Source organism: Clavelina lepadiformis, chromosome 4, assembly GCF_947623445.1.
Source record: "Clavelina lepadiformis chromosome 4, kaClaLepa1.1, whole genome shotgun sequence".
Lineage (NCBI taxonomy): Eukaryota > Metazoa > Chordata > Ascidiacea > Aplousobranchia > Clavelinidae > Clavelina > Clavelina lepadiformis.
In genome coordinates this window covers 10,078,483-10,100,567 of record NC_135243.1, presented here as the reverse complement: position 1 = coordinate 10,100,567, position 22,085 = coordinate 10,078,483, and the positions used below count along the sequence as shown (strand labels likewise).

Below are 22,085 nucleotides of genomic sequence, written 5' to 3'. Positions count from 1 at the left end.
TCATACAAAGGAATGACACGTTGTTAGCTATGCGCCTGCAATAAAATAACTAGTTTATGTCCGGTTCACCTAATGGTACATTCCACCATATGTCATATGTCTATATAGTACTCCGCTATTTTTGTAGCTTTTCAGCCTAATACATCTTTGTAAACGCTGCAAATCTATATGTGGTAAATGCTTAATGCTGACAGGTTGTAGGCAGATGAACCGGTTTTATCTGCACAAAGACGTTTCGAACTGAACACCGTGCATCTTCTTAGTTCTAGAAGGCGAAATCAAGTATATATTCAATTTTACTTATGACCGTGTCCGCCATGCGGCTTTCTAAGAGTTTTAACCAAACACAGTGACTTGACTTAAGTTTTCGGCAAACCATCTCTGACAACAGGAACAGATTAATTATTTAGAACATTAGTAGTCAGTACCAAACGAATGATATACTTTAGATCGTATAATAAACAAGCTGATAACATGACTTGTTTTGCTTGCAGCAAAAAATCCACGTTTCATAATTTAGGATAGCCTGTTCAACAAAATGTAAAAGGCATTACATCTTTCGATTACAATATACTACCGCTTACACTAAACACCCACGTTTGAAAACGCCAATTTGTATTGTTTTATGGTGAAAACATTTTTTATCTTGTTATGATCCGCTGTTGTTGTAACACAATGCTTTACTTTCTAGCATCAACGATCATGGACAGTCGCAGTGGTCGGCATTAGTATTGGCAGTTCGCTGTATTTGTGACATGAATGTCCTTACGGAAACAAAATCCCGTATAAGCCACTTGATGCCAATAATAAAATTGGAATTTCAAAGAGTTTAATCATCTGTGATTTTTTGGCTTCTCAAATTCATGGCTAAACTGTTTCGTTTTTAATTATTTGCATACCAGAAATTCCTATTTACGAGAGGTGTCCGCTCCAAAATCATTTAAAATTTTCCCATCGACTTTCGATCATGACGTAACAACTTTTGAAACGATAAAAGAAAAAAGAAACCTACTTATATAAGGGCAAGTTCATTATCTGCACTATCAGACGAAAAGAGACGAGAAAGTTAAAAAAGCAACATCAGAAAAAATATGAGGAATTCTTCAAGAAAACCCAACTGCCAATTCGCAAAGTATCAAAGGTTTAAACAATTTTCCAGTAGTAGAGTCTTTTTATCAAAATACATTCTACTAACCTTGGTGGTCGTCTATCTCGTGGCATTAACTACCGCAGATGCGTGGAAGATTAAACAAAGCAATAAAAACATTTCAAGATCACGATTCTTGAAACTCAGGTAAATTCGGCCAAGAGCTTGTTTAGTCTGATAGCTTGTCGTTGATGACAATATTGATATTGTATTTTCTTGCTTTTGGTTTTTGTTTTATTATTTGCTACACAGCGTAGACTACATGCACTTTGGACTTTACAAACGTGATTAATATTTCAACTTCCGTTTTAATTACAGGAGTGTTATCAACCGAAGAACAAGAAATTGTGGGAAAAAAATGCGTGCAAAATGTCACAAACTAGGACCAGTTTGCGTAAATCACGTTCTCAGCAAAAGAAGCATCGACGAAGAAGGTAATACTTGATAGAATAATAAACAGAATTTTCAAAGAGTACTGTGTAATGATGCTTAAAGAGAGATTTAAGGCTAAAATCGTGAAAGGAATTTGTAGAAAAGTTTTATAGCTGTCATATCATAAAATATTTTATAACAATTTTCACTTAAACAGTAATTGTTTTGCAGAAACGCCAAAATATCTAGCCAAGCGTTCAATCAATTATCGCGTCAGAAAACGAGGTCGCCGAGGGAGAAAGTTTAGAGGCCATCGCCAACGATACCGCTTCAAAGTAACTTGTAAAATGTGCGAGTCAGTGTGCTGGTAAAGAAGTGATGCGATCATTCCATAAAGATAATGGACAAGAACGCTACCGTTTAAGCAGCTTTGTATTTGGGCTATTTGTTACAATTTTCTTTATTTCACACCATTATTTTTTCTATCTTTTCACGACTTTCACGAGAGATTCTTTTATTATCTTGTACAAGTAATTGAATGGTGAAGTTATACTTTGAACATTAACACTGTTGTTGTAAACTACAATATTTTACTCGTCAATTCATTTTCATTTAACATTTTTTTCTAACATCTATTCCTATGTATTTAATAATAAACAAATATACTTCACATAAAAACCTGATGTAATGAAATGACTTAAAGTTGGAGTCGGATGAAAACTAAGAATAACAAAATATGCTGAAAAACTAAAAAGGCCAACGAAATTCTTAGTTTATTGTCTCTAATGAAGAAATATACGGTATAGTGGGCAGTAGGGCAATAGAAAATTTCATTTGAGATCACAACTACGAACTTGAAAGGTCTCAGAATGAGCAAGCCGCGGGCTGTAAGCTATATGCATCTTAAAATCGGATTTTATGAGAAAATACCGCAAATATGTCAACTATATAATTTGCAGAAGATTTCATACCGCAACGAAAACCAATTATGTTTAGTTTATTTTTTCATTCTGCACAAAAGATCACAAGTCCAGAAATTCAAGTATAGCAGCATTTAAAAATGGTACAGAAAACCTGTAGTTCTGCAAGAAACCTAGAGTCTCCTACCCAAAATCAGAGACAATATCAAAATATTCTTCAGTGGAAGCAAAATGTTGAAAAAAAAGAGTAGTACAGTATGATTTTTGCTACATTACTTTTGAAACTATAATATTGACAACAGCAACCTATTATAAATATGCCTTGTATTCATATACCAAGTATATATACCTTCTGTAATTATTACAGCTTACTAATTAATAATACATGGCAGATGGGGTGGACGGGGTGGTAGGTAGATTCAACCCACGGATGATCCAACCGAAGGCAAGTATAAACCCAGCAAAATTCAACGAACATATACCTAAACCCAGGACGTTTCAACTCAAGGACTATTCAACCCATACACAGATGTTGGTGAGTTTTAATTTGATTTTCGTGTGATCACAAGAAGTGAAAAAGTGCCTTTTGCTTAAAACACTATGTACAACTTTGCTTGCATTTACAGTAACAAACTGGTGTGTCATCCGGTCTGGTGTAAGTGCACGACAACTTTTACTACATAAGTTGCAAGAAATGGGAAGTCGGTGTAGTTTCGATCATTCTCGTGTTGGGATTAAAGTAGAAATCGAGTTTACGTGTCACAAATAAGAAAATAAAAAATATACAACTCTATGTTGATTAATTACCTGAAGTTTTAGACCTTGCACTGAAACTTCAACCTTTGCTGATTTCTTGGACACGTCATAAGCTCGTAACACAATACCATCTCTAGAAAACGTCATCGATGACCTCACCGACAAAATAAAGTTTCTTGCACCTCGTCGAATCATCGTTATCTTTTCTGGATCAACCTGAATTACGCGGAATTTGTAACAAGCATGAGTTACATAGAAGATGTAGAATTCACAAGGTAGTTTGATTTTTGTTAATCTCCTAATAAACACTGATACACGTCTATGCGTATTAAATAACAAAGCTAGGAATGATAAGCTGTACTTTTAACCACTAACCTAAATATGACAGTAACGTTTTTTGACTAATTATATACAATTAAGCTAAAACCAAGTTAGCATTGTAGCAAAAAAGTGTATTTGAAGTTCAAGTAACAGGTTTTTAAATAAGGAAATTGAAGTATTAATTTATTATGATGCTTACTTTGTCCCAGAGCCCAAAGTTCCTATCAGCGCTAGTGCACCTGCTGAGCATTTGTTTTCATTGTGTTATTACAATTGTTAAGTGTAGGCCTAATGGTCAGTGGTAACAGGTAATTGTCAGCATAAAATTTTTACCCTTCAAAAATGATGACCAAAACTAAACCAAACGACTTCATGAGTTACTCAAATAAAATGCTATAGGTATCAGCGGCCCTCAACCAGGACTCTCTACAATATTTTACGAAAAAATAACTCGCTAGGCCTAATATATACCGGGCTTTGGCATCTCTTTCAAATGAGTTACAAATATGTGAAAAGTGCAGACCTGAACGAGTTTCCTCTTCGTGGACGTCCCCTCCAAACCGAAATCTTTGGGAAACGTTTTTATAACGCTCTTTATGTACTCTTGATTATTTTATTTTAAATTTCATTTTCGCTTCCCCTGAAAAAGCGTATGGGACGCCCATATGACCATAAAAGTTTACTGATTTAGTTATTGTAAGTGAGAGGACCTTTGTTTGTTTTGAAAAGCACAGTCCCCAAATTTTTCAGTTAAATTCTGCTTAAAGGTTACTAAAAATCAAAGTATTGCTTTCGATGAAAAATTGTTTGTAATGATGTAAAATCTATACTATAGAAAAAAGCCACCTTTGTTCGGTAATGTTTTAGTAATTGCTTACCAGCAATTTAAACTTTTTGCTCGGAATAATGATTGCAAGAAGAGAAACGTATGTACGATATTTCTTTCCATTCTCCGGAGATAATGTGGTTATCAGCTGTCCGTTAACCGTCATTCCGGTGGTGGGATCGTGAAGAAAGTTATAGATCTGGAAGTGTAAGATACAACGATTATAAAAGAATAAGTCTGAGACAAGGATGTAAAATGTTACTCACACTTCCTTCGTTTCCGTCCCAATTGAAACAAAGATTCAAGTTTTGTCGAATCGGTATGAGGAAATGAGGATCACCATAAAATCCTCCGGAATAGGATAAATCTGCGCTCGGAACGTCTTCGAAAATTGTGCGAGAAACTGCATGAAGCAAGCGGGGATGCTCAAAAGATTCTTTTGCTGTTGCTTCTTCTTCCAGACGTTCTCTTTCCTTCTCTTCCTCTTCCAATCGTTTTCTTTCTTCTTCTTCTTTTTTTGCTCGTGCCTCTTCTTCTTTTTTCAGCTCAGCTTCAATTCGTTTTAGATCCTTTGGCCGGATCACGACCAACGACGTAAGAGGTGTCACAAAGTTATATCTGGGACAGAAAAAGGAGTAAATTGCTTTAATTTTATCTTTCAGGATTAACATATCAGTGCGTTTATGCTGTAGCATGCCTAGATGTATTGGCCATAACGAACGATTTAAATCGCATAAAGACCCCAATTATTCGAATCCATAACTTCTATGCAGTATCTGGTAAGCAACAACTAAGACTTAATAAGATCCTGAAAATTTTACTCTGATGATTCATTTGTCTATTATGAACAAAGATAAATATAAAATTTGCAGTCCCACGCATGTTAAATATAATCATAAAATACCATGTGTTATTAAAAGGATAGTTATGAAACTAACACAAAACAAAACGGGTTATATGAGGCAAGTTTGTAAATGTCAATCGTTGCATCATCCACGTTTATTCTGTATTTCTTAGAGAATGCTGCTGCATGGTTCCGCAATAATTATTGCAGTTGAATGGTTACTGTACACTGCACACTGCGTTCAAAGCCAACCTCCAACTTATCTAAAACAGATTTAATGCAATGCTCTTACTTGAGTGACATGTTCAAAGCTTGCTCATTTATATTCGCTTTCACCGTAGCATTATCCACGATTGCTGTTTGTCGCAAAAGGTCTTTAACTTTTAAAAAAGCCCACAAACGTTCACTGAAGTCCTGTATCTAAAAAATAGAGTACGTGTATCATATAAGACTAAATGTGATACGTTATCAAATATTACGTCAACGTACGTATATAGTGCATCTTACCTGGTGCTGTGAAGTAGTGATATGCGGAGAAGGTGAAGTCGCGTCTACGTCAAAATCGAGCTCAATGTCGTTTTCAAAAGTTCGGCCAGTAACCTGTTGAAAGTTGATTATATTTTACTGATGCAAAAACATTTTATTTAGCAGCAAGAAGTATCAAAACTGCTGTTGTGTTCCATCACTATCTGTAAGCCATCGGGCTTGTATAAATTTGAAGTTTTTGCTACACTAATATAAATTGAATGATGTTTTTACTACCAAAGTATCAAAGTCAAGTTTAGTTTGTTCAACGCAGTTTTGGTGATGTTTTTCATGTAATCACCTTCAATTGACACCCAGCACCATCATAAACTACGATGCTACTCAAAATCAGCATTATGTCACTTTCGCTAATGTAAAAGTACACAAAACTATTTAAGATGGATTGTACTTAGCAATGAATTTAACGTGAATTTGACAACGGAATTTTTTACAGAAACACGTTTTTTCTTTCACAACTACTTTCCACTATACACTTGCGTCATTCGGTCGCAAAAACATGACAACTTGAAGTCTATTGCTGTTACTATGTAATCTTCAAATCGATGCACTTTGTTGAAAACAATCTCGTCAAAAGTATTTTGTATGAGGTTATAAAGTAAACAAACCATAAAGTTGACGAAACGCACTCAAACTCCAAAGTAATAAATCAAAACTACAGGAAAGTGTGGGCTTTGTAAAACCTAATCGATTTAATTATGTGAAAATGTTTTCTCTATACAACAACATAGCAACATATACAAATGCAATTACTGTATCTCTTAAAATTTATACCGCGTCAGTTGCTGTTATGTCCATCATAACAGCGTCAGGTAACGCTAGCATCGGGTAACGAACGTGATTGCAATACAACATTAAAGTGAAAGTTTACGATTGCAATTTATGTTGATAAAGGAAATCTTGATGATTTCTTGGCGCTTAACATTACAAAACTTGTCGATATAATTACTTTAGTATCAAAGAAGGAAAAGGGCGCTGATGATTGGACTATCAATATACCAAATGATTGATATGTTTCTCTGTTTATGAGCATGCTTTTATTCTATTATGCATTAACAACATCAGCGCCAATTTCTTCGCTTCCGAAAGTCTATGATGAAAAATAAACGATACAACATATGTGTAGCTCACGTCGTAAGTTAAGCATTAGAAAAAATAGTCTCAAGCAATCTTTAACTATCGCTTATAGTGGATATTATACACAACAGAATTTGTATATGTTATAACTTACTGCACTACAGCATTCACAACATCGCAACAAGATTTTAAATGTTAGCTCTGCATTTATGATTGGATCCAGGACAGTCACAAAATTAAATTGCCATTGGGGACACCAGCTTCATTGACATTTTTATCGTGCCCTTCTTTTTTTATAATTTCTGATAGAGATTAACCTCAGTATAAGTGCTTTCAGGCAACAATTAACTGAAGGTTAAAATTAATTTGACGACAACGCCGTGTTTATGTTGAATTAATGCTGTTCCAGCTTCTATCGCTTTCACAAAAACAAGTTCCCACTGTACCTGTTAGTCGCGTTCTGGTTTAGAGATTAGAGACGGTTTTATAACAAGCAGAAAGTTACTGGACGTCAACTTAATCTGACATACCGCAAGTGCATAATTTTTTCGGTTGTAATACGTACTTATATTGATATAAGGTTTTAATTGTTGTTTTGTGGTGTATCTCAGGAAGTTGTTACGGATTGTCAATCTCTGATATCAAGTAAGTTGCCACGTTTATTTTGTAATGTAAACCTATAACTTTGTTTATCTTCCTAACCTTTCAGCAAGACTTAGTTAACGGAAAATATTAAACATTTGGACAAAATAACATCCGGAATGATTTGTAAAATCTCACCCGTCCATGGATCAGTCCACGTTCGACGATTTGTCGACGCTTTCGTACCAATGATTGTTCTCCGCCATTCAAAAGCTCCGAGTTCACTCTGCCTGCCAGCACCAGCTCTGAACCGGCGGTAAAGACACTAAACGTGTTAGTGGTTAAATCTTGGACTTTTTCATCCGGATACGTGATCGTGACGTCGGTCATAAGCGGATTAGCCACCTCTTCAAAATAATCTTCAATCTAAAAAATGACAAAGACAAAAAAGGTTGCGACGTCGGTGTCCTTAAAAGTAAACCTTTACTTTACGCCTAAAGTTTAGACCACATGAGAAAGAGCTATAATTGGAAAGTAAACATGTTTTTGGTGGGTGGGTTATTAAAATAAATTGTGGATTTACGATGACACCGTATCAGCTAGTGATTTGTGAGTTTATGACCCCAATTGTTGTAAGTGTTTAAATCGCAAAAATCACATACTCGTACATATATTCATATCATTTCATACATATACACATATTACAAATTGATATAAAATGTTAACTGCGCAGTGGGAGGTATATGATTGCTGCACCTGCGCCGCGGCGTCCAAACTTTCAAAGATGCGTCTAGAAAAACCGCCATTGCGGGCAGCAATCTTCTCCATTAATTTCATTTGAGCTAGTGCACCGAAGCCCATGGTATGTATGTTCATTCTTTCTCTATTTAATGACGTCACCCTCTCCAAGATTGTGTTTTCTTGCGTTTCTCCAACGGAAGCTCTGTAGGTGCACAAAAAATAAATAAAAGACCGCATAGAAATAATCGCCATGTTCACGCAAAACTGAACCCCACAATCCATAACGATATACGACCGAACGGTTGTTTGCATTGAGCAGATTTAGGCTGAATGTGTAACATTGTCCAATAAGAAGGATAGAAAAAAATTATACATGAGATCAAACTATCCAGCAGCAATGCCATATACATTTTCAGTACTCTTACTGCCTACAAAATCTCAGCGATAATTATACCCGCACTAGGTAACCTATCTGGCCAAATGTGTCTCATAGTGACAAGCCTTTTCACATCTGAGGAAATTTATAATTAAATGTAACTTTTTTTGCGTTGAAGTCAACGTTAAAATAATAAAGAATTTTCAAATCGAAAACGTTCCTTTTCTTATTGGTTGTTCTGTTTATCATTAGCAGTTTTAATTATGACTTTTATTATGCCAAAAACGTAACGTGTTCCGCCTCAGTTTTACAACAATATGTGAAAAACTTAATCTAATACTTGAAGGCGTTGAGCACTAATGGATACTGTACCGAAGTATATAAGCTACGCAAAATACATATCGGTGACCAAGAAAGCACAACAGTGATAGAAATAACGTTTTAGTTATAAAGTTGCTTTTGATAATAAAGTAGCCCATACCTTCCATCGGTAACAAAGATCATCATTTTTGCGTAGTTCTTGACATCAGCTTCCGTCACTGACGCCATCCTGCGGAGACGTGTATACCGTTCGACTGAAGGGTTTTGGACATCGCCGATAGGTGGTAGTGGTGAGCTAGAAGATGTTGCTGCAAATATAAATTCGGAAAATAAACATTAGTAAGTTAGATAATATCTATTAATAGCTATAAAGGTTTGCTTTAGTTCAAATCCATATATTTGACTGGAATTGTTGTCAGAGGTGCAAAAAGTGTTTCCTAAGAATAGTGTTAAAACAAAATAAATTGTATGTATAAATTAGCTTAAACATCCCACGTAAACTTTATAATAAACAAGATCTTTATGGTTGGATTAAAGTGTCATCAATCATGTTTACTTCTAATATGTCACTCGAAAATAAAATTATAAGGAAATAACATAAATAAACATATCTGTTTACGTAAGCAAAAAATTAAATTCACCGTTTGGCGGTAACTCTGGCAGAAAAGGACTCATTAATTCAAAAGCAGCTTCAAAGGCTGCTAGTATGTTGGTCCCTCCGGTTGGTTTTTCTTGATTTAGAACCTCTATTGCGTCATCAATACTGGCGCTGGTAGCAGGCGACATGATCAAACGTATCCAAGGTTTTGGATTGTCGTTGAAAAATACCAAGTTAAAATAATCCTGTTCATAACAAAAATTATGTTCACTAAAGACTGTAGTTTTTATATGATACAGTATATGTGTCATATCGCATATAGTAAAGGCAGCTGTTTTCGAAAAAAATACCTTGATTACCTAATTGTTACTAATGTTTAATGAAAGACGTTAAAAAAGCAAGATAGATTTGAATTATAACGCACCAACACATTTTATTTTATTACACATGGTGTTTAAATTTGTGCTTTTATGAATAATCTTCCTAGCTATCCGGGAAAACCTCTTGCACCGAGATAATGTAAAAAAGCGATACGTACATCTTTGTTGAGTCCACGGAGAACAGAAGCTAAAGCTTCTCTCATTTGCGTTATCTTGTGCCCAAACATAGAACCAGAAATGTCCACCACAAAAAGGATCATTTTTGGCATAGCAGGAAGTGATGGAGGGGCAAAAAAATGAGCAAAATATCTGGACACAAAGAGTCGAAAAGTTACAGACAGTTATAGCTAACTTTCTCCAAAAAATCAAAAGTATCCAACAACGGTTGAAAAAATACATCCGTAGCTGTGTCATTGCCGGTGATTATCTTTTTAAGTTAACTAATAATTTAATATTAAGAACATCTGAGAGTTTGTTCCTCTAAAGTCTAAAACACCACGAGAATACGATTTGTCCGCCAGTTAAAAATGAACTTTAATGAAGAAAGTGTGAAGGCAAGCAAAGCACATGGGAAAATTTAAGTGCCACAAACGCAATTATCGTCTTTCTAGGATTGAATTATCAACCCGTAAAAGCAATATAAAATGGTTTGAGGCTGAGTTAGCGCAAAACAAGTTTCTTGAAAAATATCAGAGTGAGAAAAAAGCGAAAAAGAAAAGAATAACAAAAATCTCTCACCCATTTGCAAGCGTAACGTCTCCGTACATTTGAGTTCGGTCCACGTCATACTGTACTTGGAAAGTCCCGGACAGACCGAAAGGGGAAAATTCTGTTTGCTGAGTAATGTTGGGTGCGTACCGGACGTGCGATGAACGACGGTCCCGACTGGGAAAACAATCGAATTGTTAAATAAATACTTCAAAATTTGTTGAAGTATAGATTAATTAAATAACGTGCTTCATGCTATTCGTTACCAAATGCACGTCAGAATGTGGAAAATTGGAACAAAGCTGTAAGCTGGCTTATAAAATGTTAAAAGTGTCAGTCTCATTGAAAAGTTATAAAGAATACTTCCACAATAAAATACGACCACATATTTTTCTACAAGCAATAAAAGAAGTATTTTGCAAATGTCCGTTTCACCTATATGTAATTGTCGTTCCTGGTGGTTCAAACGATGATCTTAGGCTAGTCTGGTCGGTTTTGAACGGCGAAACCCGGACAAAATGCAGCAAGTTCTCTTCAACAATATGCACGTCCACTGCGAGTTTCTTAATTGCTTGATCCGGATTAAGGGTGATGGCATACTTGTACGACCCTTTAACCTGGTTTACAAGTCACCGTTTAGTTCTGTCTGACATGTCAAGTGAAAACAAGTAACAAACAAGTGGCAACCAACTATAGCCAACTTGCTCAGATATTAATAAATATCTATCCAAGTAAATCAACATCTTTTTGCATCCGTAAACGCAATCTCAAAAATTTCAACAAAAACATTTTCCAAGATTCTGTAAATGCCCAAGTTCCCGTTAGGAGCTAACCGTTAAGACATTTAAGGAAACCAAACTTGGGGGAAATTTTCTCCAACAATTAGCTAATGGGATAAAGAATCCGAAGCTCGAGCTTCTTTCAGACAAATAACGCATTCATAGCCTTAACTTACCCTACGTAAGAGCTGCTCATAAGTCAGTTGAAAGGTGACTGTTTTCCTTGGCTCAACAAACAAGCTGGTTTTATAAACTCGAGATGATCCGTCCCGTACAGCCACATGACCTGCTGCTTTGCCCGTCTTTTTAGCCTGACAGCACACAGAATATATGACATTTTAACTAAAATTCGTATTTATTCTTATTATTAGCAGCACAAATAGCTAACCGTCAAATCTGCAATGGTTTGTTGTACATTAGATATTGCATATTATGAACATGATTTTGAAATCACTTAAATTTTATTTCTAAATTAAGCATTGAAAAACAACAGAGCATGTCAGATGTAATTTCCAGTGCATAATGCAGTTCAGGCACATAATTATTACAAGCCATACTGGACAAAAGTGAAACTATTACATGTAATGTTTTGGGTTGGCCAAGTCGAAAAACGCGTAATGGCGGACGATAATGCGTTAGCAAAGAGTGGAGTGGTCGGTTGGGATCGCTGTCAGCCAAAGTGGACAGGAACGTCACGTAGGCCTATACTGATAGAAACGTTCGCCGTGCATGTCCATGAATCCTGCGCTACACTTTCCACTATGGATTATGAAGTTACAGCCTGTAACCTAAACCCAGTCTTCAAGTACCTTGCGGCCGCTAGCTTTTGCAAATTAAAACGTTTTCGTTCACTTTAGCCAACAACGATCCAAACTCATCACTCCACGAATCCTGCGTTTTTTGTCCCGCTTGGCCTACCCAATACATTTCATGAAAATATTTTCACTTTTGTCTAGTATGGCTTGCCATACATAATTACCCAGCACCCGTTTAACACAACTTTATGGGTACCTTGTCATATACTTTCTTCGCTTTTTTCTTCTCATCTACTTTACCAACTATAGTTTCGTTGTCAAGTTTCATTGTCATGTTAACTATAAAGGCGTCCGTTGGTAACATGACCTCAAATTCTGCCTCACGACCTACGTCAGCGTTGTTAGTGACAACTGACGTCACGAAGGTTTTGGCAAACCTGCAAAGCGCAGGCTGTTATGCTGAACCTGGGACAAAATTGTCATTTAATAGCGAAATGAATTTATAGTAGAAATACCTTGAATTAATTACGCCTTTGATAGCGAGTGAGTCGACTCTTGGACGTTTCCGTTGTCCCACCACAGCGTTGCAGACTGCATACTGAAAAGACCCATGCTGGCTTCCTCGTGCTGATAAATATTGTTAATTCTTAAACTCAGGTGGCAACAAATATAAATAAACTTATGCTTGCTAATCAGAGTATAGTTTGTTTGTAGAAGAACAATTTGTGCAGATTTGCTTTAAAATTATATTTTTGTAGGACCTGTGACTGTAACAGATGTTGACTCGCCGTCTTTGGCTTTGGTAGGTGCTGAAAGCCTGATAGGAAAAATGGTAGAGCCGCCGCTAGGTATGAATTTCGATGAAGAACCGCGCTTCATCGCAAAACCTTTTGTGTCAGAGACACCAAATACAAAAGTATCCTACAAAAAAATGAGTATACAGCAACTACATTTGGTAATAACTTGTCTGTAGTCACCTTCTGGAGCGCATAACAAACTGCAAGTAAAATAGTGTTACTAACAACGCAACAAGCTAAACTGAGGATGCAAATTGCTTGGGGTGGCATAGCGTAAAACAGTGAACTCAGCAAACAAGCTAGTTTGCACCACGGAGAACAAAACAGAAACTCAGAAATATCGGTATGACGTTTATGTTTGAATCGCTGAGATCACGTAGCCCAGTTCATATAAACCTGAAAGTCGGTGCGCACTGAAGCGTATAAGAATATTTGTCAAGCTGAAAATCGTGTCACTTAATTTCTTTTTCTTTGGTATTTTTATTTTGTTGTTTCTTACGTGAGTATAGATAATTTTTTTAATTTCAACAATTTTTTCCATTTCATTCAAATTCATGAATTTAAAAAATCTTCTTCAGATTTAACAGTAATTCTTTAGCAACGTTAAATGTTAAACAGTATATGACCGGAACTAATATCTGGTTTACAAACGGGCCAACGGGTATCATAACATCGTAAAAGTAATCGGTAAGTTACGTTTTAATATTTTCACACACCCATGTGAAACAATACGTTACTGTATATTTATACGGTGCTTCAGTTATTGCTAAATTAGCTTTGATGAGGTCCCAAACAATATTTTTAAAACTACATTTGATTATTTTAACAGATAATCTTAAAAAATTGATTTCAAACATGAAAGTATACAACGAGCAGGAAAATAATGAATTATAAAGCATGGATTCTATATATACTGATTGCACTGATTAGAAAATACCACTTTGCTAAGAAATGACGCTCATAATATGACACAGTTTGTGCAATACATACACTGGTAATAGAAATATTGTGTTTGAATGACCTTGAAAAAACTTATGAAATGCTCAAAGCCTCTGGAACGTGTGCTTTGTAGCGACGCTTATACACTTCTCTCACATAGTAATCAGCGTACTGTATTTGCAGGCAAAGGCAATTTCCATAAAGCAGGACCTCTTAGCCTTGTATAACTTTTGTTTCAAGCATTTGTTCTATTTTTTTGTTTACTATATATCATTAATTTTTGGTCTCTTCATACCACCTAGAATTCAGAGTAATAAAATACTGTATAACTTACGTATTGTACATTGATTACAAAAAAGCACTACGTATAAGCTGGTAAAACTTCTTACTTTAGGTCCATTGTTACTGACGGTGATGTTGACATTGACATTTGCTCCTGGATAAAACACCACATTGCCCAAATCACAGGATACTACAGTGTTCGCTGTTGTTATGAGCCGGGGAATCACCCGGGTAAATGGAGAACCTGTACAGATAGCGGCCTTATGAACTAACATATGTGTAACAGCAAAAAAACGTTAACAAAATTAAAACTTTCAATTGCAGTTGCAGTTAAAAATCGTTCTATTGGAACGAAAGATGAAATGTTAGGGTTGAGTGTATCAACTACATTTGCATGCAAGTCAACCAAAAAATCAGAATTTCTTATCTTGATAAAACGGGTAGAAAATGGTATTCAGTTAAAAAAAACAAGTAGGACACTGAATACGATAATCGTTTCAATTGCTTGATCCCAACCGGCTCTCGGCCTATTTACTGGCTCCGAAAGATATCAATGGGGCTTCTAAATCTTATCTAAATAAATCATTGGTCATATTTACTACTGAGTGACATGGTAACGGCGCCGCTGGTATTATCATTAAACGAGTGCACGAAATAAATGTTTTTCAGGACATTTTGTATAGGCTATTCAAGCCGCATTTAGCGGCTAAATTTTTGGGAACCTGTCTTGCAGCGATACAACACGTCAGCAGTTTCAGGACATCTCACAAAAGAGATGATTTGTAGCAGAAATGTAACAAAGGGTTTCTAACAGTTCCGCTGTCGTTAGCAAAATAAATTACTTCGGGAAGTTACCCACTTACGTGATAAAGTAGCTGTGACTGTTACCAGAAAATTGAACTTTTTCAAGCTTGAAAACGTGTGGGAACCAACATTAATTTCACGCTACGTTCACGCAAATAAATATTTTTTCTAGAGTGAATTTGTTCTTAGATCAACCCAACAACATATTTCTACAAACGTGCTAGGATAAGACTACCGTTAAGTCAAAATGTTGTTTTCGGAAAGTCAAGGTTAATTTACATAATATTAGTAAAGAAATATTCTGCATGCACGTTTACTGACGCATAAAACCCCGCTCCATGACCCCATATAGAAGTAACAAGAAGCTGCCGCTCTTATTATTGTGTGTGACCAGTCGTTGGCAGAAGAACTGTAACAATAGTCTCCGAGCGTTGAGTCAGTAAGAACTTAAGAAATAAAGATGTGGACAAGCACCTGGTTCATTTACGTGCAATTGTGTAACGATATATTTGGCGAACCATACAAAGCTGTTGAATAAATATAGTGTATTTCGCTGTGGGAAATATATTGCTGTGGGAATTCTCTGAATCATTGACCAAAACAATAAGCGAAACACTTAGCAAATCGTCGCCTTGGTGTCCATTACCTTCAAAGGATTGATATACCAATTGCTTTCCGTGATGACAATAAAAATTTTGTTTATGCACTTTTAGCAGAGCTTAGCGCTGGCCCGTGGGAAGCACATTTTGCTAGATAAGCATCGTTTTCAATTTGCACAACTCAAAATTCAACCGTAAAAATGCCGGTGCCAATTTGCAAATTAAGTGCTTGAAAAACCCTCGAACTTATCAAAAGGCTTAGGAGTTGCATGCAAGGCAAACATTTCTTTGATACGTGGACGGGCGTTTATCGCATCGGTAAGGTTATTTAAAACATGTTCGTACAAGGCCGAATTTGCATTTCAAGCATGACGGTTTTTAAATGATGTTTCATCATGGCAAAAATAAGCGACAGAGCTTTTGACCGCACACCTCACAAAGGTGATGACGTGATAAATTACTACTACCAACTTTTCACAGTAAGATCAAATAGCAAAGTTAAAAAAGAATCGACGTTTTACTAATTTTCACTATCCAGCAAGAGAATTGGTAAGCCTGCCATAGCAAGATTTGTCGGTAAAACTTGAAATCTTTCGGTTCGACCGCGTCAAGATAATGAAACGGTCAACGGGTTACTTTATACCATTTTATGAGTGCGCAAATAAAAGCAAATATTTCCTTTGAAGTTGGGGAGGCACTTCACGCATATCTTTTAACATCAAACGTCTTCCCCATTTCAAACTATTCAAGCGTCTTTGTACCAACAGCTCATATCAGATGATGCTACGATTTGCACATGCGACTTGCTGACAATAAAGCGGTGGAGCGAAAAATGAGAAGCAATGCCGCCCTTTACAAATGACCTTATAACATTCCAAAATGCTGCGGTTATAAGCGGCAAGTGTTATTCCCTGAACACCTTTCCTAAGATATTATATTGGTATAGTCTTTCATGTAGGTTTCGCGAGATCAACAACTAAAAACTCGATAGTATCACTCGTGTATTTATCCTTTATGGCTCGTTCGAATTTGCCAGAAAACTTTTTTGTTTTGCATAACGTGGTTCAGGCGTGACAAGTGATGGACACAACGTATAGTTTGCGATGTAAAGATATTAATTCGACGTGTATCTTTAGTCAAAACAGGATAGATAAGAGAAAAAGTATCACTTCACCTTCACTGTCTATTCCTTCTATTGCCACATAAAAAGGTTCTTTCCCGCCAATACCCTTCGGAAAGAATTTTCTTAAGGTATCAATCGGCTGATTGATTTCCGTTTTCTCAGGCGTCGGAGTAAGACTTTCGGATTCGAATTCATTCAAAAACCGACCATTGGTCATCTGGTGTGAATCGGAATCCAATCCATCAAAGTCTAATATCAATCGGAGGTTTTAATTCACTGATATGTTCCATTAATGGGCGATTATATCCACACATTTAGGCCTAAAGCTGTTTAGTATACTATGCAATGTATTTCGACAACTGTTGTGTAACTTAATTTTATTATTGACAAAAAACTAGAAACAACGCTCTTAGAAAATCATTGTCATGGCGTCCATAACGTTCAAACAAAGAACGAAAATATTGTTCTTCATACTGATGATTTAAATTTTGTTTTTAACCGTAAAGCAGAACTTAAGAGCTGACCTGTGGAAAAAGGGTTTTATTGGAACCACGCAAAATGTAACGACAGGCAAAAAGTATTTTTCCACAATTGAGAAAAACTAAGTTTACCTTGACTGTCCATTCCTTCTACAGCCGCATACTTTCTCAAAGAGCCAATCGGTTGATTTGCTTCCGTTTTTACAGGCATCGGGGTCAAAACGTCGGAACCAAATTCGTTTAAAAACCGAACAGTGGCCACCTTGTTAAAATCGGAAACGGTGTCGGATCCCGCACCGGAATGATATTCAGGACCAAAATCGGAGCTGGATTCAAGTCCATAGAAGTCTAACATCAATCCAAGGTGGTCCAGTGGAGATGGATTACTGTGTAACACCTAATTCGAGGAAAGTTGGACTATAGGTAACGTAAAGGGCAAACTTGAAAAATAGCACGATGTGTCCGAACATATAATTACCACCCACAAAAATGATTCAATAACCTCCCTGTTAAGATTCAGGCAATAAAGAAAATCATTATAAATAACGTTTACGAAAGGTTTGTCTACGTAATTACTTGGTCGTTTGAGTGTATTCAATTATTCATAATGTCAAGCGCACAGTATTGTTTCAATATTTCAATTCAACACACCGAGGTTATGTTTGTAAAACTAATAAGTATTGACACAATATAGGCCTAAGTTAAGCATTGAAATAGTGCTGCTAAATGTATAAAGCCATGCCCGCATCAATGTTACTTGAAAAAGTTTAACATGTCTAAAAATTATTGAAACGCTTAAACAATCCGGCATTCCCCTGCATACCTTAAAGTTGGCAAGATCTTTGCTATTTCCGGTCCCAAGGGTTAGTAAAAATCCCAAAGTCGACTTCGACGATATTGTCATATCGCATGAGGCGCTGTAGCCGCCTAAGCTCACCGTCCACTCGCCATACTGTTTGTCGACCGCTATTGATACGGAATAAAGATCACCGATTCTGCAAAAGATGCAAAAATTGCTGTTACTAAATATCTTCTAGTCTTTGAAGACTTAATTTATTTTTTATTACTTTTGCTATAAAAGATAACAGCGGCATTGCGTGGATTTGATAATGAATCATGTTATACAAGCATAAAGCAGACAGTTGAAAGTTTTGATTGATGTTCTTATTGGTGTTAACGGCCTAAAGAACAACTTGTTATCAGTATAACACGTTGCCGAAAACAAGCATAAGGATCACCTCCGTACGCAACGGGTACATGTCAGCAGGAAACGGCCAACAAAAGCAAAGCGTTTTGCTAAAAATATCAAAACAGATGATATCGGAAACCAAAAGTATTAAATTCACACCCGATTGGTTGCGATATATCGCATATTTACTGTGAAAGAAAAACATCTGCTTTGGGCAGTCTTTTTAATAAAAACGTTCTTGATTTTAATAAAAAAGTGTTGTAAAATCTTTTCAGCGCTGGATCAATGTTTTAGGACTATAATATAATAAGACTGTACTATGGTCCCCTAGTACAGTAACAGTATCCAATGCACAAAGAAAACGCATTCGGTAGTTTACGAGGTCAAAAATCAGTATTTACTGCCATTAATTGTTTGTCAATACCAGGTAAGTTTAGTAATTGTTTGTTAACTACAATAGATTTCTTCCCTTTTGAACAAGTGCAGTCAAGGTGCAATTATACTTCAATCGTTCTCAGATAAACTATCGATAATAAACACAATAACAAACCAAACTCTTACGCAAAGAACAACAATTTCTGCAAAAAATACAAGTTACTATGCGTTAGGTATAAATTGAACATCACGTGGCGTTCACGAGTGAGTATAAGCGTGAAAATGGAAACTTAAAACAAAAGGAAATATCTAACTAAGGAGATTTTAAACCTTCTGGCAAGAAAATTATTTGAAAGTGGCAAAACACAGCAACTTATAATAGAAGTAGATAGCACCAAACTCACGGCTCTGCCGAAACAGATGTTTTCTCGTGGAGAACTTGAAGGGTTCCACATTCCCCCTGCGCCTCTACTATAACTTCGCTCATAGTATGGTCAACGGGAAATCGAATTCTACGGTTTTCGCCTGCGGAATACAAAGTCAATGTTGTATGCCGTTGGGGTTTATATTGTGGAATATGAAGCACTTAACATGTGGTATCAGTTTACATCGCGTTAGCGTTTATGTATTGTGAGAGTAATAACGAAATGATAATAATAAGAGCATTTCAACTAGTAGCTGGTAGCGAACTTTCCTTACCGTTTACAACCCGAACTTTTTTCACAACTACCAAGCCCTGTTTAATTCCAGTTTGAATGATTTCGGTTGCTTGAAAAATTGCTGAACGCGAAACAACGAGTACCTGAAATATGCAAAAGCTTGTTGGAGATAAGGTATTACTGTATAACTTGCGAATATACAGTATTAATATTAAATAAGGTACGTGAGACATTTATCTATAAAAATAGTGTCAAACGCCGGTTATTGTGCAAATACGTACAGTACAGTGGTGAAAAGCCTACAGGGCGACGAACTCTAAAACACGTCACATACTTTTCCCCCGGTTTCATTCGCAATGTGCCGATAGAGGTTTATGCACGTTTTATAATTTTCTTTTGAACTTCTAGAGCAGTATGAAAGGTCATTGGTCAGCATAAAGGTTATAACAGTACCTTTGCGTTTCGCTTCAGCGATCACGCTGTCCTGAATACAAAGAAACACAATTTATTAATGATCGACACCAAATATTGGCAAGCGACAAAAAGTGCGACAGGTATGCTTACTATAGAAACGTCTATTCAGTGACCAAATAAAAATTCAACTATTACCTGACCATACCCAGCATTTCACAAACTGACCTGCAGTTTATAGTCCTTTGCGTCAGCGTCTGTGATGACGTAAAGGGTGGAACCAGGTCGACTTGATTCTAAAGCGAGTTGAATTCCGCCTAAACACAGTTCTGGTTGGTCGCCGCCGCCATGAGCCCTCAATCTAAGAAAGCAGAACGTCTATGTGGTAAACAAGTCGAAAAGTCTGACTCGCGCATCAACAACGATGTTTCTGAGTAGTAGAGCATGGTACGCAATTTAAGTAAAATAAGTCTGGTTTTCCAAGCCACTGCTTTAATTCCGTAATCTATTCTTTTCTTGCATTAGATGGTATAAGATAAGCTATTACTTGTCAAGAGCTTTCTTGAAAACCTTAGCATCCTTGGTGGCGGTCAGTGGTCCAACCTCTGGGTCGTTGAATGGCGCAAGCACAAAATCTTGAGGACGATCCAGCGAGTTTTGCAAGTGGTCGATTATATTCTGTCAATTAAAATGGAATAATCAATTAATTATTAATCTTTATCAAGACATGATTTGCAAAGCATTTCTCCGTCAGTAGCATTCTAAACGGAATGAGTTACGGATAAAGTCGACGTAAAAAATTTTCATTCAAAACTATTGTAAAAAGTCAAAAACGCGTCCCTTTTTTCTAATTAAAGAAGTCAATAAAATTGCTTTTTCCCAAAGTTTTATGATGAAAATTGCGAGCAACTAAAGTAAGTTTTTTCACAAATCTTTTTACCTTAGATCTTTTTGTTGCGGCTAAAATTTCACCAGACATACTTCCTGTGTCGTCAATAACAAACGCCAACGTGGATCCTATTCCAGTTCCAAGAAACTGGGCGTAACGGGATTCGCCAATCTCATTGCGGAGTCTAAAAAGATACATTCACAGTTTATTCATTCTCCATACAGCAATTATATTTAGGATTTTTAATAGATTTTAAAAAGTCTTAAAACATTCACAAAAAATAAAAGGTGAGAAATCATCGTCGCTCAGTTTAAGTCTTGAAAAGACCTTCCTAAGTCCGCCGAAAAAGATTCTGATTCCATACCTCGCAAATTCGACTCCAACCGCTTTATAAGCATCGGATGATGCGGAGTACGGCAGACATTTATCTTGCAACCAACTTTGGCTTTCCCCAGCAAAATCTTTTACAACAGAAGCGATTAGAGTTCCCATCTTCGTCCGCGCAAGATCAGAGCTTCCCGCATTGGCCAGCCACTTGATATCCTTCCGGATGCGGTTCCGGTCTTCTTTGATGTTTTCTGGAGAAGGAGCATAAACGAGATCCAAGATAGCGGCCTTAAACTCGGAAGATGAAGCGCCGTCTCCATAATAAGCTTGGAACACTTTGGCAGGTGTAAGCGGCTTAATAACCTCTGGGTTTATTGCCTTTTCCTCATTCCGTGGGTGATCAGCGAAATAAGATACGGATGCGGTCAACACTGAATTTGTTATCAAAGTACCCCATGATATGCAGTCCGTAGAAAAATCGAATGGCTGCGAATTAGCGAAGCTGACCGCCACTGTTAGACAGAAACAGGTTATTCCCACGCTGATTACCATTGTTACTTTGTTCAGCTTAGAACATTTTACGTATTAACCTTTCGTTTAACTAAAGCGGGCCTACACGCTGTAAAATGGATAGAAAAAACAAATTTCCTGATAATCATCAGTGGACCATTGCAACATTTGCCAGTAACACTGTCAAACCGAGTAAAACAGTACATCTAACAGAAGGTAGTTTCTGGGTCAATGACTTTAAATAACAGGTTTCAAATCCATTTTACAAGCCAAACTAAACCAGTGCTTTGTGGCACCAATTGACTTTTCCGAAAGAGGTACGCATCTTATGATCATGACTTTATCCTGATTATCCGGTTGTCGATATGTTTTCTACTTAGTGGTTTGTGTAAACTGAAAACAGAACAAACAAAACTTTACAATCTATGCACTAATTTTAATAAACTCCAGCTCAGCTAAGAAAACCAATTTGACTTTTGCATATTCGTACAAACTATTCTCGTTTACGGTATATGCAGTAATGTTTTTCACAAATGAAATTCGTACCATTTCACCGAAAAATAATAACTAAGTCTTTTAAACTGTACTAGCTGTAAGTAAGTATGTTTGGTCTGCCTATTATAACGAAGCCGAAAACGGCCAAGAAAACCATAGAA

At 36.5% G+C, this 22,085-nt stretch overlaps 2 protein-coding genes across 2 annotated transcripts in view; one reads left to right on the top strand and one right to left on the bottom strand.

The window, feature by feature from the left end:
- The window catches only part of LOC143451387 (uncharacterized), a 28,567-nt gene extending 7,033 nt beyond the window's left edge, over window positions 1–21,534 (bottom strand). The window contains exons 1-27 of the mRNA XM_076951886.1: window positions 20,957–21,534; window positions 20,644–20,776; window positions 20,251–20,381; window positions 19,932–20,064; window positions 19,627–19,776; window positions 19,333–19,435; window positions 19,038–19,158; window positions 17,893–18,064; window positions 17,202–17,466; window positions 16,642–16,839; window positions 14,172–14,308; window positions 12,808–12,967; window positions 12,562–12,673; window positions 12,303–12,483; window positions 11,468–11,602; window positions 10,948–11,129; window positions 10,543–10,689; window positions 9,963–10,113; window positions 9,468–9,669; window positions 8,987–9,134; window positions 8,145–8,331; window positions 7,587–7,814; window positions 5,694–5,786; window positions 5,479–5,606; window positions 4,609–4,960; window positions 4,395–4,541; window positions 3,247–3,411 (exon numbers count right to left, since the gene is read on the bottom strand). Of these exons, the coding sequence (XP_076808001.1) occupies window positions 3,247–3,411; window positions 4,395–4,541; window positions 4,609–4,960; window positions 5,479–5,606; window positions 5,694–5,786; window positions 7,587–7,814; window positions 8,145–8,331; window positions 8,987–9,134; window positions 9,468–9,669; window positions 9,963–10,113; window positions 10,543–10,689; window positions 10,948–11,129; window positions 11,468–11,602; window positions 12,303–12,483; window positions 12,562–12,673; window positions 12,808–12,967; window positions 14,172–14,308; window positions 16,642–16,839; window positions 17,202–17,466; window positions 17,893–18,064; window positions 19,038–19,158; window positions 19,333–19,435; window positions 19,627–19,776; window positions 19,932–20,064; window positions 20,251–20,381; window positions 20,644–20,776; window positions 20,957–21,471 (4,776 nt within the window). The 5' untranslated portion in view covers window positions 21,472–21,534. The remainder of the gene's footprint in view (window positions 1–3,246; window positions 3,412–4,394; window positions 4,542–4,608; window positions 4,961–5,478; window positions 5,607–5,693; window positions 5,787–7,586; window positions 7,815–8,144; window positions 8,332–8,986; window positions 9,135–9,467; window positions 9,670–9,962; window positions 10,114–10,542; window positions 10,690–10,947; window positions 11,130–11,467; window positions 11,603–12,302; window positions 12,484–12,561; window positions 12,674–12,807; window positions 12,968–14,171; window positions 14,309–16,641; window positions 16,840–17,201; window positions 17,467–17,892; window positions 18,065–19,037; window positions 19,159–19,332; window positions 19,436–19,626; window positions 19,777–19,931; window positions 20,065–20,250; window positions 20,382–20,643; window positions 20,777–20,956) is intronic.
- Window positions 713–1,992, top strand: LOC143451389 (uncharacterized). The gene is made up of 3 exons (XM_076951888.1): window positions 713–1,294; window positions 1,466–1,581; window positions 1,751–1,992. The coding sequence occupies exons 1-3, from the start codon at window positions 1,092–1,094 to the stop codon at window positions 1,888–1,890; spliced, it is 459 nt and encodes a 152-aa protein (XP_076808003.1). The 5' UTR covers window positions 713–1,091; the 3' UTR covers window positions 1,891–1,992.
- Window positions 21,535–22,085: the final 551 nt, after the last annotated feature.